The 16,663-nt window shown below is 40.2% G+C and overlaps 1 protein-coding gene across 1 annotated transcript in view; it reads right to left on the bottom strand.

The window, feature by feature from the left end:
• The window catches only part of Cubn (cubilin), a 212,550-nt gene that overhangs the window by 55,204 nt on the left and 140,683 nt on the right, over nt 1-16,663 (bottom strand). Inside the window, exons 41-48 of the mRNA XM_051151301.1 lie at nt 14,043-14,189; nt 11,917-12,107; nt 11,597-11,780; nt 7,306-7,480; nt 5,982-6,160; nt 4,654-4,863; nt 3,891-4,031; nt 3,041-3,222 (exon numbers count right to left, since the gene is read on the bottom strand). Of these exons, the coding sequence (XP_051007258.1) occupies nt 3,041-3,222; nt 3,891-4,031; nt 4,654-4,863; nt 5,982-6,160; nt 7,306-7,480; nt 11,597-11,780; nt 11,917-12,107; nt 14,043-14,189 (1,409 nt within the window). The remainder of the gene's footprint in view (nt 1-3,040; nt 3,223-3,890; nt 4,032-4,653; nt 4,864-5,981; nt 6,161-7,305; nt 7,481-11,596; nt 11,781-11,916; nt 12,108-14,042; nt 14,190-16,663) is intronic.

Genomic DNA, 16,663 nt, shown 5'->3' with positions numbered 1-16,663 from the left:
TTGCTGCAGATGGACAAGGATGTGCAGAAGGATACTGGTGATAAAAATAGACATGTGTGCCTTTGGTGGAAGATGTGTACAATTAATGACTAACATCCACAAAGTGTAAAAATAGTACAACTGTTGTTATTGTTATTTGAAAAAGCAGAAGGAAATGTGGTCACCACATACTTCCTGGCTTCCATAATCATCCAGGTGTAAACACTAAAGGGCCAGGACCATGGAAGCTGTGATATGGTTTTATGTAGGGAAGGTGGCAGACCATGTGAACTATTAATTCCCTCTGTGAACCTTTCATGGGAGGAAGTTAATGCCTCAGTTTCTATTGTAAGATGTGGGTAGATGAGACCCAAGACCAACTAAAGAGGTGCAGAATAGGAATGCCAGCTAGATACCGTAGTGTAAATGCTGCATGAAGTAGCCGGAATACCAAAGGATAAATGCGTCCATGATTAGGAGTATGGAAGTGACAAGGAGGGTCTAGCTGTGCAATCTGTGACCATTACTGTCAAATTTATTTTATTATTTGAGTTCTAAAATTGTGACCTCATTTTATCTTTTCAATAGGTTATGTACATATTGTGGAGGCAAAATTTCTAATAATCATTGGATTCAATATGGCTTAAATCATAGACATAATTTGAAAGGGCAAAAAACACATAAATATTTTAAATTAGTATTAAAGGGAATTCATATTGTTTAATTAAAACTAAAACAAATTATGCAGGAGCCAGAAAGACATACAATACATAAAAATATGGCACACTGGTGTTGTTTAATCTTTTTTCCCTTCATCTTTGTCTAAATGTTCATACAATAAGTGATAAGAAAATATTTCTCTATAATTAACAATTTTATGCAATTAACAGCCACATGAGAGCTGTAGAATATGCACATCCATAAGTATATGTGCACAATAAAGATATGAATAAAATTAATTTAAAAAATTAACAACCTTGTGGTGGTGATATAATCCAGTTGCTTTGAACACACAATTCCTGGGTTTAATCCCAGCCTCACCCACAGGTGTGTGGTGCATACCAGAGATCTTAGTGCTCTGGAAGTAGAGATAGAGGACCCATCCTCTGCTATGAACTGAGGTCTAAGCTACCCTGGGCTACTAGTCACCTTGTCTCAAGGAAAAAGGAAAGAAAAGAAAAAACAAAACAAAACAAAACAAAAAATAGAAAGGAAGAAAGGGAAGGGAAAGGAAGAAGGAAACAAAAGCATTACCCAGAATTCCCTGGCTCTCAAACTTAAGAATAAAAGACTGGTTCCATATTGAGTATCTGGGGAAAACATTTCAGTACTTCAGAACTGAGACAATAATCTGAACCCATAATAAGGCCATGCTAGAATAATAGAAAGTGATGAGGGGATGTCATGGGAGGCCCTATTTTGAAATTTATATTGAGCAGTAGACAATTAAATTGAAAACAAAAGTAGCTTTATTATTGTTGTTGTTGTTGTTATTATTATTATTAATATTATTAAGCTATTGGTGTTATTTCCACAATTCATTCATCAAGTCCTTATCTCAGAGGGTATAGACCACTGGGGATTCACTGCAGGAATCTAGTTCTAACCATCATGAAGCTGGCATGAAATGTGGTGAAATGATAACCCAGGGGAGGGGCAGGTGAAGGGGGTTTTGCATCATATGTACCACTGGGGTACATTCCTAGCATCAACATGATCTTTTTTAGATTGGAAGCTATTATGGCTGCCATTCTGGGAATACAGGAAGACAAGGGTAGAACCAGAGACCAGCTGGGGCTAATGGAACGATCTGAGTGAAGATGGTGGAGCAGCAGTGGGTAGATAAGATGTTAAGGGCTAGAATTTTTCTAAGACACAATCAATGGCTCTTTGTACAGACAGAATTATAGGGTATATAGGAAGTACAATTCCAAAATAAACATCAAAATTGCTTCCTTGAACAATTAGAAATGTTATTTACTCAGATAAAACTGAAGAGGCCAGGCACAATTTTTCATGCCTTTAATCCCAGTACTCAGACGGCAGAAGCAGGTGGATTTCTGAGTTCAAGATTAGTCAGTCTGGTCTATAGAGCAAATATCAAGACAGCCAAGGTCACACAGAGCAACCTTATTTAGCTTAAGGTGTTTGTGGGACTAACAGTGAGAGTGGGGTATCTCTGACTCGTTTGCTTGCTCTTAGGACCCTTTTCCTCCTACTGGGTTGCTTCATCCAGCCTTGATCTGAGGGTTTGTGCTTAGGGTTTGTTATGCTATGTTTGGTTGGCATCACTGGGAGGTTTGCTCTTTTCTGAAGGGAAACAGAGAAGCTGGGAGAGAGAGGTTATGGCGGTGGGGGGAGTAGAGGAATGGGAGGCTACACTCCAGATATATTATATAAGAAGAATAAATATAAAAACTTTAAAGACTGAGAAAGGGAGCAGAATAGATAAAGAATATACTAACCATTTAACTTGGTAGTCTATTAGTCTATGCATAGCTATACTGACAAGTACATATATGTATACATATAAATATGTATGTGTGTGTAAATCACTTCCCAGTTAACAACATGTTTGTTATTCACACTTGCCTTCTTCAGCTCAGGGAAGCTGGGGATGCTGAGGAAATGCCTCTGACACTTGAAGTTGGGCACACGGCAGGCCTGCAGCCCTGGCTTCCTACCCAGGGTCTCTCAATCCCTCTGCCAGAGAATGAGATTATGTAGAACTACTCATGTGCTTAACACTCTCTGGTGCTTGTGCTTAGTTTGGTGACGTTCACCTGAGGGCTTAGCTGTTATCTGCTTATTCTCCTCTGTCATATTTCATGATGGCTTGCTCTGAAAACTTACTCAGCATATAAGCTTTGTGCATATAGGGGTAGATGACAGTCTCTGAAAAAAGTTTATGGTGACTTTGGTCTACCTGAAATACTCAGAACTGGTCTGCAATGCAGTTGCATAGGTGGTAATGGTTTACCGAGTTCCTATACTCCCACTGCGTGGTGAATATATTCCATACACAGTGGAACACAGCACGCAGCCTGCAGGGGACACTTACTATGAGGTGCTCATTGTCGCAGGATTGATAGGTGCTCAGCCTCAAGCTCGTAAAAGTTAGGGTGATCCGCCTTCCTTCTTGCACAGTGATGGTCCACTCACAGGCCCTGGCATGAGGGTTTGGGCTTGGGTAGTCAGGAGAAGTAAATGTGCCAGTGGGGCCATGTAAGTTCCCACCACACACTGAAAGACAGAAAGAAAAAAGTTAATTAAAGTATCTCTATGAATAAGACATGCTTTTAGGATTAGTTTTTAATGACCCATCTAGACAAAATTATTGGCCAATTGGCCATATTTTTTGTTTCTGTATGTATGAGATGCTCATCTGTATTCATTTCTTGACTTCTTATACTCACCTCTGTATTCAGTTCTTGTCTCTATCAATATTTAACATTTCCTTCCATGGAAAACAGTCCACTGGTAGCATTTAAATTATTACCTGAGCCCAGGATGTATGAAAGACAAATAAATAGAGCAAACTTGGGGAAGCTAAAGTCATTGTTCTGGCTTTTAGACAGGCTCTTTCTCTCATCAGGTTTGTCAGGGCCTTTAGGAGCTCTTGATAGCTCTACGACATTGGGATGAACCACTTTTCTCAAGATAGGCCTTGTGGGGAAGTCCCACCTCCTCTCTGCATCTCTCATGACACAAGTTACTTCCTTTATGGCATTTATTCACCGGTACTTTTCATTAGTTGGCGACTATTTATTAACACTGTCTTTCAACTTATTGTAAGAGTCAAGAAGGCAGAGTCATGTTTTCATTTGCAAATCACTGTTATATCAGTACCCATCATAGTGTCTCTCCTCTGTAGACAATCAGTCCCTTTTCTAACATGTCATTGAGCTCACCTTCTCTGCTGCTCTTAAATTGCAGCCTAAATCCTGAGGCAGTGACAGAGCCGTCTGTGACGAAAGTGACTAAAGCAATGTTGCTAGAAGTGTCGATACTTCTAGGAATGGAGTTTCCACAGTATCTTCCCAGAAGATTTCCTGTAAGAGTCAAATAATTAAGTATGTGTGTGCCTGAGTGATTTATTTCTGTTAATCTTAAGTTGCTTTGCATGGACAAAGAAAATCAAATTTAAGAGGCAATCCTTTGTTCATGAAGAAATGGCAACCACTGTTAAAAAAAATCATGAACAAAAGTCAATATATTCAAATATATGCAGCTGTATAAACGTGGAACCAATTAGGGTTAAGTCTATCTCAGCCTAATGATGACGGCTTGCTTGCATGGTTAAAGAAATGATGTAAGAGCCTTGTGTACTATAACATGAGATACACTGTCCCTCCCTATCCTTATGTTTCCAGAGCCTCCTTCAATAACCACATGTAGTACTGAGGGGTCTCCACAGGAGGAGGATGCCTTCCCAATTCAAGGCTCTTGCAGTGGGCTCTCCAGGACGATTATAGAATGGCTGTTGGGATACTGAGCATCCATTGTGATCTGGTAGAATGATGGAGGAGAACTGCTGATCCTGCCCAGAGCCCATGAATCTGCATTACTCGGAAGGCATCAGACACGCCAGTGCCTTTATCAGAAGTAAAGATGCTTCAGAGGTTGAACAAATTACAAAGTAAACACCCACAAAGAAAGCAATATTTCACTGACCAGAAGTGTGATTTTCCCAGATCTCCACAAAGTCTTTTGCACAACCAGGGGAACTCTGAAGGTTAAAATCTTCGAAACGGATGGTGAGATAGTGTCCTGGGAGGCCCCGGAGATGCCACTGACAAAACACATTGTTTGCATAGGGAAGGGTCGGGTACCCAATGCTCTCAATGACTCCACTGTCCCCGGAGACTGTTCCTCCACATGTAGCTACAACACACACACACACACAAATGATATTCTTTTATTAATTGTTTTCTGATTAAGTGAGTATAATTTAAAAATTTTAGGAGCCAAGTGAATATGAATAGAAATTGAAAATCTGAAAATATTTGCTTAAAGTTTTTCTAATTATGTGAAATCTACTGTGAATGGAAAGAAAGCTACTTCATGAGTACTTAGTAGTGAGACATGGAAGATGACTGTGGAATGTCACATTCATCCTCTTGGGACAGCATGTAAATGTCACTTGTATGTAAATTTCATCCAGGAAGCAACTGGTAGAATGATCAGGCCTAGTACCCTCTGCTGCTGATTCCAAACCCTGTGTCCACTTATAGGGAAGGGGCACAGGATTGACGGGTCAGTGCTGATGTCTGTCACTCTAGGATAGCTATTAAGTAGATACTGCATTGCAGTAATAGTCTATTAGGGCTTGAAAACTGCTTTCGGTTATTATCAGTTGTATGTGATAGCTAGATTAACCTATATACAATTTAACTTAGGACATAAGCTAAAGTGTAGAGATTAAATACTGTTAAAACTAGACTTTCTGAGTTTTTATTGATTTATATATTTGTGTTTTAAGAGTGTTTAGACCTCACTAGACACTAAGCTATATGCAATATGTGATATAATATACTTCAAAGCATGCATTATTTTTTAAATGAAGAAATTACACTCCAGGGGAATAATGTCCTTTTCATTGAGTGACTGACTTGGCATTGAAAATTCAAAAGGAAAAGGCCCAATCATTCTATGGATGCTATAAGGTATGCCATGGCATTGCCCAAGTACAGTTGTTGGATCACTAAAAAATTTTATTATTTGTAAGTATATTATAATTATTTCATGGTAAGAGAATGAAACAAAGTTTGATACAAATGAAATTTTTATACATAAATTAGGAAGATATAGACTACTCAAATTTTAGTAAAAGTTGCATTTTAGCATAATATAAAATAACTTAAAATTGGTAATTACACAGTGTGTTTATATGTGATACTCTTCTTCCTAGTATTAGAATCAGGCAGATGAAAAGTACTGTACAGCTAAGCTTGTGGGGTTCCCCTGTCCTGTCTCTTTCCTACTTGACATTGAAGGGTTACCTATAGAGTACTTGGCCTTGAATCCTATGTAGCTGGAGCCACCGTCAGCCTGGAACTTCAAGTACATAAGTTCTCTGGAGGATACCCAGCTATGAGGTAGAGAGCGCCCACATAATTTGGAAAGCACCGGCGCACTTGAGTCAGCTCCATCGCGCAGTTCAAGATAGCTTGAAGTGCAGCTAGTGGAAAGAAATCATCAAACTTACAAAACCAGCTTATTTGACTTACGCTGTTAGTGAAAACTTTTCTTCAAGGACATTACTTATTATTCTGGTATTTTAAGACAACATGACTTCATAAGCTTCAGGGTGTCTTAAAATGTCATATTATTTTTCTAATGACAATTCAACTTTCCATGAGTGACTGAAGAAGACAGCTTTTACACTGCAAAATAATTCCTTCTACTATGTTCTGTATTTGCCTAACAAATTCAGATGAGGTATGGATTTGGCTAAAGTAGAGTTTGTCAGACACGATAACTGAATATATTTCATAGGAGATAGATCAGCCTATCTTAGAAGTCCCATGACTGTGGCTATTGAGGGGCACAGCTTCACTCTCTATGTCCATAAAAAAAAAGATAAGTCTTTGCTAATGTTCCCTTATAAAATCAAACCAGGCAGTGATGTTTAGTTTCTGGGGAAAAAAAAAAATCTTATTTGTTGTCACAAATTGGTGAGCAGAAGCTCTGTTGTAAATGCATTCATTCATGCAAATATAGGGATATTTTAGGTGAATGAAAAGATACCATAGATCTGTGTGTCTGATTTTACTTTCGCTGTGTTTTCAGAGACAATGGCATTGTCCTAGGCTTTTAGCATAGTCACACATGCTGTCTGAGTTGTGATCCTGCAAGAATCCTGATGCAGATGCAGTCAAGACAGGAAACCATAGAGAGCCTGCTTCAGTCCTGTTTGTGGCACTGGTGGCATCTCGTGCCGTGCCACACAGATTTTTATTTGTGAAGCAGACATTTATCATCCGTGACACTGAGGCGGGACAAAAATACTCATATTATCAGAGGTTGTATTTTTCCTTGGGAGGAAGAACAAGTGATATAAATCTGAAGCAGCCACCCTCAGTGTCTCCTGGAGGGTGTGCTCAGGGTCCAGACAAACAGTGTCCACGCGCATAATCTGTTCAGCTGGAGGAAGCAGCTGCCAGGCAAGGCTTTGAGGCTTCAGGCATTAACTTATCTCTTTGTCCCTACATTTTTCTGGGCAGTAGGCACTGCTGAGCAGAGAAGAAATGAATTTTCTTCAGACATAACAGCTAAAATATATTAACTTTGGGTTGGAGGAACATTAAAATGGAGGTGACTTACTTGGGTGTTTCTTCAATATTGAACTGATCTTCAAATTGGAGTTGTATACTTCTCCCAGGGGGTGCCTCTAAAATCCAAATGCATTCAGTATGCTGGGGATAGTTAGCAGGGTAGTTGGGGGAGGTCACATATCCATCCGAGTCAGCACCATGGATGTAGATATTGCCCCCACAGGCTGTCAAGAGACAGTGAAATCAGTCTGCAGTCTGGTGAGTGAGGACATGGCCACCACCATCATTGTTTACATCAGTTTGTATTTTTCTTCTCAACTTTCTGTCATCAGAATTCATGTCCTTTTTAAGCAAAACTTGTCATCCAAAACACGAATTTTAAGGTTGTGTTCAACTCTAGACATTTGTGCAAACTAAAATCATTCAACATATTTATTCTCCATTCTCAACTCTGTTGAGCAATCTGCTAGTAGCTTCTTATACAAACTTCAACTGTCATCCACAGCGTCACCCTTCAGACCTTCTCCCTTCTCCCTGTACCTTTGGATTCCCAGTACCACATGGTTCTATTTGAGACAGAAAACTTTTAACCCCTCAGTTGTCACTATTCAAAATGAGTTCATTTGTATCTGTCACCCCTCTCCAGGACACTCCTGTATCTCTGGATCATGTTCCCTTCCCATCTGCCCCCTGGGATCTCACTGCACTTCAGGTCTTCACCTCCTACACTCCACCTCTCCTCTCTTACTCCTCCTTCCCTGCCTCCTCCCCCCTTCCCTTCCTTTTGCTTTTCATTCCTTCACTCATGTCCAGCACTCTTGTTTCACTCTTCAGTCTCCTGCAAGTTCTACACGCAGTTATGTTCTTTATCAGTATTTGATACCTACTGTATTTAACATGATGACCTACATCTTCCTTCTTTCCATTTAAGCCCCTCAGCTTCTCAGACATCAAACTCTTAGTTTACTTCCGTCAGCGTTCCTCCTCAGGCCACCCTGTATCTCCTGTCAGGGCTTCCCAACAGTGCCGAAGAGCCTTGAAAAGCTTTCTGTGAGGTCTCCCATTTTTCCTTCTAAGGAATTTCTTGGCTGTTCCATAGCTTCATGGTTTAAACCACAACCCTTCTTTCCCAGGCTTTGTTAGTCCCAGCTAGACCCCTCTTCTCACCTCTGCATTCCAACAGTCTACTAGACAACTTCAAGGGATATAGCTCAGGAATTTCAGGATACACATGTATCAGTCTAGCACCTTGTGTGCATCCAGCTGTTACTCATGCTTTTCATCCTATTTCTCCACTTCCACCTCCAAGTGACCTAAAAATGCACTCAATTCCACGCTTATAGCATCTTTCTGCATGGCCTCTTTTCCATCTTCTTACTATGTCCTCTGTTCAGGACATAGCAGGTTTCTCTGAATTATTCCTTCATCTAGGTTCTTACTTCATTGTTCCAATCACGCAGCTATGCTGATGTTTCTGATCTGGCCAAGCCATGATGCTTTGGATATAAACCTTTTAGTAGCTCCATATAAGCATATAAGGCAACCCTTTATCTTTAGGTGGTGGTAATGACCCTTAGCATCTTGATTCATACTTAGACCCTTGATGCATACTTGGTTCATCACGATTTTCACCTCCTTTGACCCTATACTCCAACATAGTAAATTCTTTCAAAACTGTGAACTGTCTTCTAATGCTGAGATGTCGTGTTTTGTGGCATTGTTCTTTACTAAGGCACACATCTCTGTCCATTGCTTTCTTCTCTGATACCATGAGGTAGGTGGGTCCATCTCCCCTGTGATTATAGATAGACATGAGCATTTCTCCATCGGCACTCACTGTGTTGCACAGTAACTGCCTCTTCTTGCCTGCCTTGATCATTGCATAGAGCCCCTTGGTGGAACTTGCTGGTGTGTGCAGTGTGAAGCTCCTTATAAATGCTTAGTGAACTAATTCACAAGCCAACGGAACAGAAGGCATCTAGCACAGGACCACAATCATCTCAATCAGCCACATCTCAGGAGGAAGATGAGAGAAAGTGCAGCAAATGATGTCAAGAGCTCGACATACAAAGCATAGGGAAATGGCATGAGGTAGACATGATGGGAAGAGATCAGGGAGAAGACTGCCTTAGTGAAGAGGAAGAGACAAGCACAACCAGAATGCTTAGGGCTGCCCCAAAATGGTTTTTAAATTCAAAAGGCCCTTGTTTCATCTTAATATTATGGACAGTCATGTGTGTGAGGAAAGGCAGAGAGGTAATGGCCATTAGCATAGGTGCATGGCTGGTGCGCCTAGAAAGGAACTAAAAAGAAAATATACTTAGTACATCTGAACTCTTCCTGGGTTAAGACTGATCTTAGCATTAACAAAGTAGGAAAGTGGGTCCTGCAGGGAGGTCAAACCAACCTGTTCAAACCCACTGAAAATCCCAGCATGAAGAAAGGGATGCAAGAGATGATGCCACCTCAGAGCTGCTAGCAGATCCCTGTGTGCCCGAGCTTAGCACTAGGAGGTGACTGAGCACACTGCTTGCCTGATCAAGACAGTAAATGGTTTGGGGAGATAATTAATAAAGTTTTTTGGTTCCTTTTCTTTTCCCAAGTAAAGAAATGATACCGACACTCTGAATTCTCTCATGTTTGAGATAATGTATAACAAAATACATGGTTTCTAACTCCAGCATTTGGGGTGTCAAGGCAGGAAGATCAGGAGTTCAAGGTCATCCTCAGCTACAGAGCAAATTCCAGGCTTCCTGGGTCTACATGAGGCCTTATTTCATGCAGCAGCAGCAGCAGCACCAGCACCAGCAATAGCAACAATGAAAATACCTATGGCTTCACAAAGATCAATATACCTTCTGAAGCATATTCAAGAGTCTAGGACATAATCATTCATGATATTGAATTTGTTGGGACAAGTGGAGATTTAGTTCTTTTTTTTTTTTTTTTTTTGCCACTGACATTTAGCTAAAAGGTATTAAAAAGTAATTGCCATAAAAATCAAATCATTTCAGTAAAATTAAATGCTATTATAATTAAACATAATTAAGTAAGCACGATTACATAAAGATTGCTGCTGCACTATAATAGTAACACATGAGTAATAACTAAGTAAGTAGTAATAGAATCATGGGCTAGTGCTCACTACAATGGAAGAACACAAACGGTGCTGAAGGAGGGCAGTCAGAACCTTTGCCATACTACTGTAACTAGGTTTAACTTTGAAGGAGCTAAAGAATTTCAGGGGCCCATCACGATCAGCTCATTTTCTCCACATGAAGAATTCACTTTCTTTCTTTCTTTTGTTAATTTTTTTCAGTAATTTATTCAGACTACATCTCAATTGTTAGCCCCTCACTTGTATCTTCCCATTTTCCCCCTGCCTCCCTCCTTCACCCTATTCCCCTTTCCTAGGTCTGTGACAGAAGGGGTCCTCCTCCCCTACCATATGATCACAGCCTATCAGGTCTCCAGGATCCTGGTAGTCTGCTTACCCTTCCTCTGAGTGCCACCAGGAAACAACCTAGATGTCTCTCTGTCTCTCAGTTGAAGAATGGATAGAGAAACAGTGGTACATTTACACTCAGCTATTAAAAATAAGGAAATCTTGAATTTTTCAGGCAAATGAATGGAACTAGAAATGATCATCCTGAGTGAGTTAGCCCAGACCCAGAAAGATACACATGGTATATACACACTTATAATTAGACACTAGCTCAACAGGGATGTCCCCTGAAAGTCTTCACTTAGCAGGAGATTGGGATAGATGCTGGGATTTCCTAGTGGGACTCCAGGTGAGAGTGGTATGGGAGAATGGGGAAATAGAAGGATCCAGTGGGTCCTAGAAACCTACAAGAAGACCATCAAGGCTGTTAGATCTGGACCCAGGGAGGTCAGCTCAAACTATTGTACCAACCAAGGACAAGGCATGCAGTAAACCTAGAACCCCTATTCAGGTCTAGCCAATGGACAACACATTCTCCACAGTTGTTTGGAGAGTGGGAACTGACTGTGACATGAACTCTGGTGCCCTTATTTGAGAATTCACTTTCAATAGTAACTGGGGAAAAATCCATCCAAACAAAAAGTAATGGAAAACTCAAAGCCTCATTTTACTTATCTGTAAAGTAGAAATAACAATACTTTCTTTTAAAAGCATCATGCTTACCAGTTAGTGTACAAAGAATGTTCTAAGTCCTAAATTAATCCTAGGCAGCTGCTCTTCTTAACACTATGACTTTTAACTCAGAAATTTTTGAATGTTTTTCTAAAACCCATCTCAACAAAAACCAAACCACCTCAGGAAAAACACAGATATAATTCTCGGGGGAAATACTTACCTAAACCCTTTGCCTCATATCTAATCTTAAATCCTTGTCCACCATTGCTATTATCAGAAATGAACTGAACAAACATTTCATTGTCTGAGGTGAACAGAGTTGATGGAGTATAAATTCCACAGAAACGGCCATTTCCTCCAGAAGGTCCCAAGGGTGGAGAATGGTTATCTGGTCCATTTCTTAGCTGGAAAGATATTAAAATTGCATGACAACCTTTATATTGCAAAAGAGTATTAAAAGTCCTGTCAATTGGCATATTAAAAATTTTAGGTTTAAGGCTACAGAGATAGTGACTACAAAGAGTAACAAGCATGACCTACCACTAAGTAATCCCCCTGGCTGCAAGAAGAGTCTGTGTTCTGAATCTGGAAAGGCTGCTCAAAATGGACAGCGATGGTCAGACCACTCTGGACCAGAACGTGCCAGGAACAGTTGAGATTGGGAAGGTAGGTATCTGGGTACTTGGGAGATGTGATAATCCCTCTGTCTGCATGCAAATATCCACCACAGCCTTCCCAGGAAGAAAGAAAGATAGATTAGTTACATAATATTGGCAGTGAGGTTTTTATACTTCTTGCCCCACACCCACCCTACTGGGGATTTCCAAAATGTGGGCAACAGATGAGAAATTTGAAACTAATTGTGATCAAGAGATGGTTAGAGGCACAATCACTAACAAGGCACACACTGATGGATACTCAGTGTGGTTAAGATCTGAGCCAGAGGTAAGACCACTTACTTTCACACAAGCTGACTTTACAGAGGTAGAAGACATGTTAAAAACAAATGTCTACTATGTGAAACAGCAGTAAGTCAAATAAAGAAAAATAAGGTGTGAGGGAGAAACATATTCTGCTGCTCGGGAAGTTAGAGCGGTAACAACTGAGCAGAGACCTGGATGGAGAAAAGGAATCAGAGCAGGTGAGGTTGGGAAAGAAAAACCTAGCAATAGAGAAACTAGTGCAAAACCTTGATATAGCGAGAGGAGCATCACAGGCCAATGATGGATGAGGCAGCACAAACAATTAAAAATGTAGCTTAGTGAGGTTATATAGGAAGCAGAGGCCTTATTCTGTGTAAGAAGGCTTTAGAGACCATCTGTGTATCTGTCACCTATCTGTCTATATATCTATACATCTACCAATCTATCAGCCATCTACCTATCTATCAATCATTATCTATCTATCTATCTACCTATCATCTATCTAACACCTATCTATCAATCATCTATTATCTATCTGTCATCTATTGTCTATCTATCCATCTATCATCTATCTATTACCATTTATCTGCCTGTTTGTCCATCTAGTTGATGAGATGGGCTATATCTGTATTAGACATGAGGAGCTGTGGAAAGAGAGTGATAAAGCAGGCTGTAAGTTGTCATTTTCAGGTACTAGGCAGCCAACCATCGAGTGAATGCAGAAATGTCACCCATGTTAAATTGCAGAGGCAGACATGTGATTTAGCTCCAATTCTCAAGCCTGCTCTCTTTACCCCTGCACAGCCTGCTTCCACTGAGTGTAAGGTAGGTCATTTTCCTTTGGTTGCTCCATTATTTATAAAGGCTACATATAAACAGGGAAGGAAATACTAGATTAATTTTTGTATTAGGTTAAGAATCCACCATGACCATTTTTCAGTATTCCACAGACAATTTAATGTCAACCTACCTTGTTTTCAAAATTATCATTAGATTTCACATGCCATCAGGTTTTGAACAGTCTCCATGATATAACACATTAGATCCTTTCATATACCACACGTATTTTCTGACTAATAAGTTTGTATTTCAAGAAAAACCAGCTCTTTCTATCATACTCCAGTAGATTAATTTCAACCAAAGTCTTCACGACAGTGTCTCCTGTGTCTTCCTTCTTGGAGACAGCATGTGTCTATAGTTCCTTCAATGAGAACGATGTGGATTACCTTCCAGTTCTAAGCCTTAGCTAGGGGGAAAGGCATTTTAAAGATCTTTTGTGTGTCTACCACGAGCACACCTGTTATGGAAGTGAGAGGTGCCATTCAGATGCCTGAGTGAAGAGATACTCCTGGACAACTAGACAGGACTGGTTTGTGTGAGAACTTAGTTCCTGGCACCATGACATAGCAGGTACCTGTGTCTTTTTATTTATAATTTGTGTCTTAGCATGACAGAATGTGGAGACAAGAAGGGAAAGGAGAGAAGAGAGGAGCAGAGAGCGTAAGGGGAAGAGAAAAGGGGAGCCAATAGAAGGAGGATGAGGAGGGGAGGGGAGAGGTCAGGATAGAAGACAGAAGAGGAGAGGATGGGAGAAGAGGGGAGAAGGAAGTCATTAAAAGAAAAGACAGAAAGAACTGATAGAAGGTTGAGTAGGAGAGAGGACGAAAGGGGAGAAGAAAAAAGAAGAAACGTGAGAGGGTGGGGCGAGAAGGAGACTGAGCGGCAAATCTTTGGTGTTCTTACTCTTGTGAACCGAGGCGTTGAAGCCTCCTCTAATGAAGCTGAAGTCTGAGGTGAAGTGGATGTACATGAACTCTCCCGTTGACCGGATGGGCCCAGGAATATCTCTGCCACACAGGACGGCCAGCTGCTGGTCTAAGTTACTGGCTCCTGTGACAAAAGAAGACAAATGTCAATACAAAAAAATACAGTCTTAAGCATCCACTCCGCCATAGTTGCAGCCTAGCTAAAACTACTCACACGTTTTCCTCAGAACACCTAAGTTCCTAGGAGATAGAAACGTTCTCAATAAGAGGGATAGCCAGCTCTATGTCATTCTGCCTCAGCGTGCCATTCTCTGCCTGACGTTTTCTTAACCTTTTCAGTAAAAATCTTCAGGCAAGTCTCCCTGTCTTCCTAAAACTGGCTGCCAGTTCTTTGTGGTACTAAAACTCAGAAAGAGATGATGTGAGGTTGGAAAGGACCCAAGGACCATGTTTATGTGAGTGGCAGTTAGAGGCTACTCTGATGGCTGAGGGGCAAATATCTGGCTCAGCCTCAGAGTTGGGCTCATCTTTAGAAGTCATTCATCAGAGAGCTGGAAAGCTTTATACGACCATTTCCTCCACCTCACAGATTTTTTTTTTTTTTTTTTTTTTTTTTTTTGTAATTTAAAATATTTTGTTTTGGATTGTGATACAAGCTCGACAGTTACGCAGAAGGTGAGAAAAGATGGTTTCAGCAAATGTGGCCCCCAGGAAGAGACACAAAGGGAAGCCAGACCATGGTGCATCCCCCTTTTCTCTTGCTTCTTTTGTATATAAGTTTTTATCAAAGCAACTGTCAACCTTACTCCCATCTCTAAAGGGGCAGTAAGTCTGAGAACCATAAACATCAGGTTTAGAAGATAGCTTGTTGACTCCTCAGGCTAGTCCAATTGTCTTAGAGATATGAAAATTGGTATTAAAATTATAAATCTGTCATTTATTGAGCAGTTACTATGAACCCCTTTACGTGCCTTACACATGTCTTCTACTCTTTTCTTCTCAAAGACAGTTATGTAGGTATTATCATAGTTAGAAAAATGTTTTAGAGGGACCCAAGTTTAGCTATCATATTTAAGGGCATAGAAGTCAACAGTGACTGTAACCCAGGGTACCCCAAACTTACTCTATATGATGATATGTCTGATTGGACTACAAAAATGAATTACTGATTGATTTATGTTTGCTTTGAAACAGGGTCCTGAGTATTACAGGCTCACCTTGAACTCGCAAAGATGAAAAAGATGACCTTGAACTTTTGACCCACCTACCTCCACTTCCTGAGTGCTAGGATTACAAGTGTACTTGGTACTGGGAATTGAACCAAGGGCTTCTTGAATACCAGGAAAGCACCCTATCAACTAACCTATATTCCAGGCCAGAATTAGTGGCTTCTGATAAAATTCCCATCCTCAGTTCTCTGTTCTTTTTCCCTCCTCCCTCCATTTCTTTCTTTCTTCCTTTCTATGCTTTGCCTTCTTTGAAAAATAATTTTCCTATGTCCAGGATAGTTCTATGAAATGTTTTGCTAAATGTCTAGTATATAAAAATTGATATACATTGTCTGAAGAGAGTGATTCAGTTTTAAACAATAAAAAAGGAATCCTAACTGGGAGACTGACTCTGACTTATTTTCTAAGATTGTTGCTTCCTGGGCTGCTTGACATTGCTCATAGCTACCCTATGGCCAAGTGCCAAGGACTCAAGAGGACTGACCAATTGTACATGGCATCTGTCACTGTTTTGTGGTCAATAAGCTTCAGATATTTGCTTCAGAATGCCATACACACCTACTAATCAGAGGCAAAATAACTACTAGGGCAAAAATCCAAATAAATAAAATAATGAGAAAGTAAAATTTAATTCTAAAGAGTTTTAACACAATGTAAGTGGACAAAATACCAAACAGCCAGCAGAGGCACTGTATACAGACTTTTTCAACTATTAAATACACAGATAAAGAAGGAAGGCAGCTCTAAGCCAGCTATTCATGCTTGTGAATAAAAAGGACCAATATGCATTTGATACCCTTCTGATCTAAAATACTTTTGTTGTTTTGGCACAAAGCACTGTTTCTGAGCTCTTTAAACTTGCCCTATGAGCAAAAAAATGGATAAAATGTGTCATCAGTGTTTACTTATGTAAGGTAAAGCTTAAAAGATTCCGAATTCTGTATCTTAAAAATTCTTGGACTTCAGTTAGAATTTTACATTTATTTCTTTTACAGATACTTATAAAAAGCCACTGGGGGAGAAAGGCTGTCAGGAGCAGCATTCATCTCTTCCACAGATGATAAAACAGGCTTGTACAAGTCATTCAGAAGAAAGGGAATGCACCCCAGAGTCCCGGCTTCCAAGACAAGTTACTTGAAGAGACAAAAGGCAACTCAATAGATGGTGAGTTTTAAAGAACAAGCAAGCTACTCCATTGATGCAGCTCCCTCCTGAAGATTTCTAAAAGGTTTCAACTATATTGGGAACACTCAGAAGTGTGTGGGCCAGGGCTCCTCCCCTAAATAACACTAAAAAAATAAAATTTAGCATCTACAGGGATGTCTTGATGTCAGAAAAGGGCAATATTCCAGACATGTGCTGAAAAGCA

Source organism: Acomys russatus, chromosome 9 (assembly GCF_903995435.1).
Source record: "Acomys russatus chromosome 9, mAcoRus1.1, whole genome shotgun sequence".
Lineage (NCBI taxonomy): Eukaryota > Metazoa > Chordata > Mammalia > Rodentia > Muridae > Acomys > Acomys russatus.
Note: the sequence above shows the minus strand (reverse complement) of the source record. Positions and strands in the feature narration are given on the sequence as shown.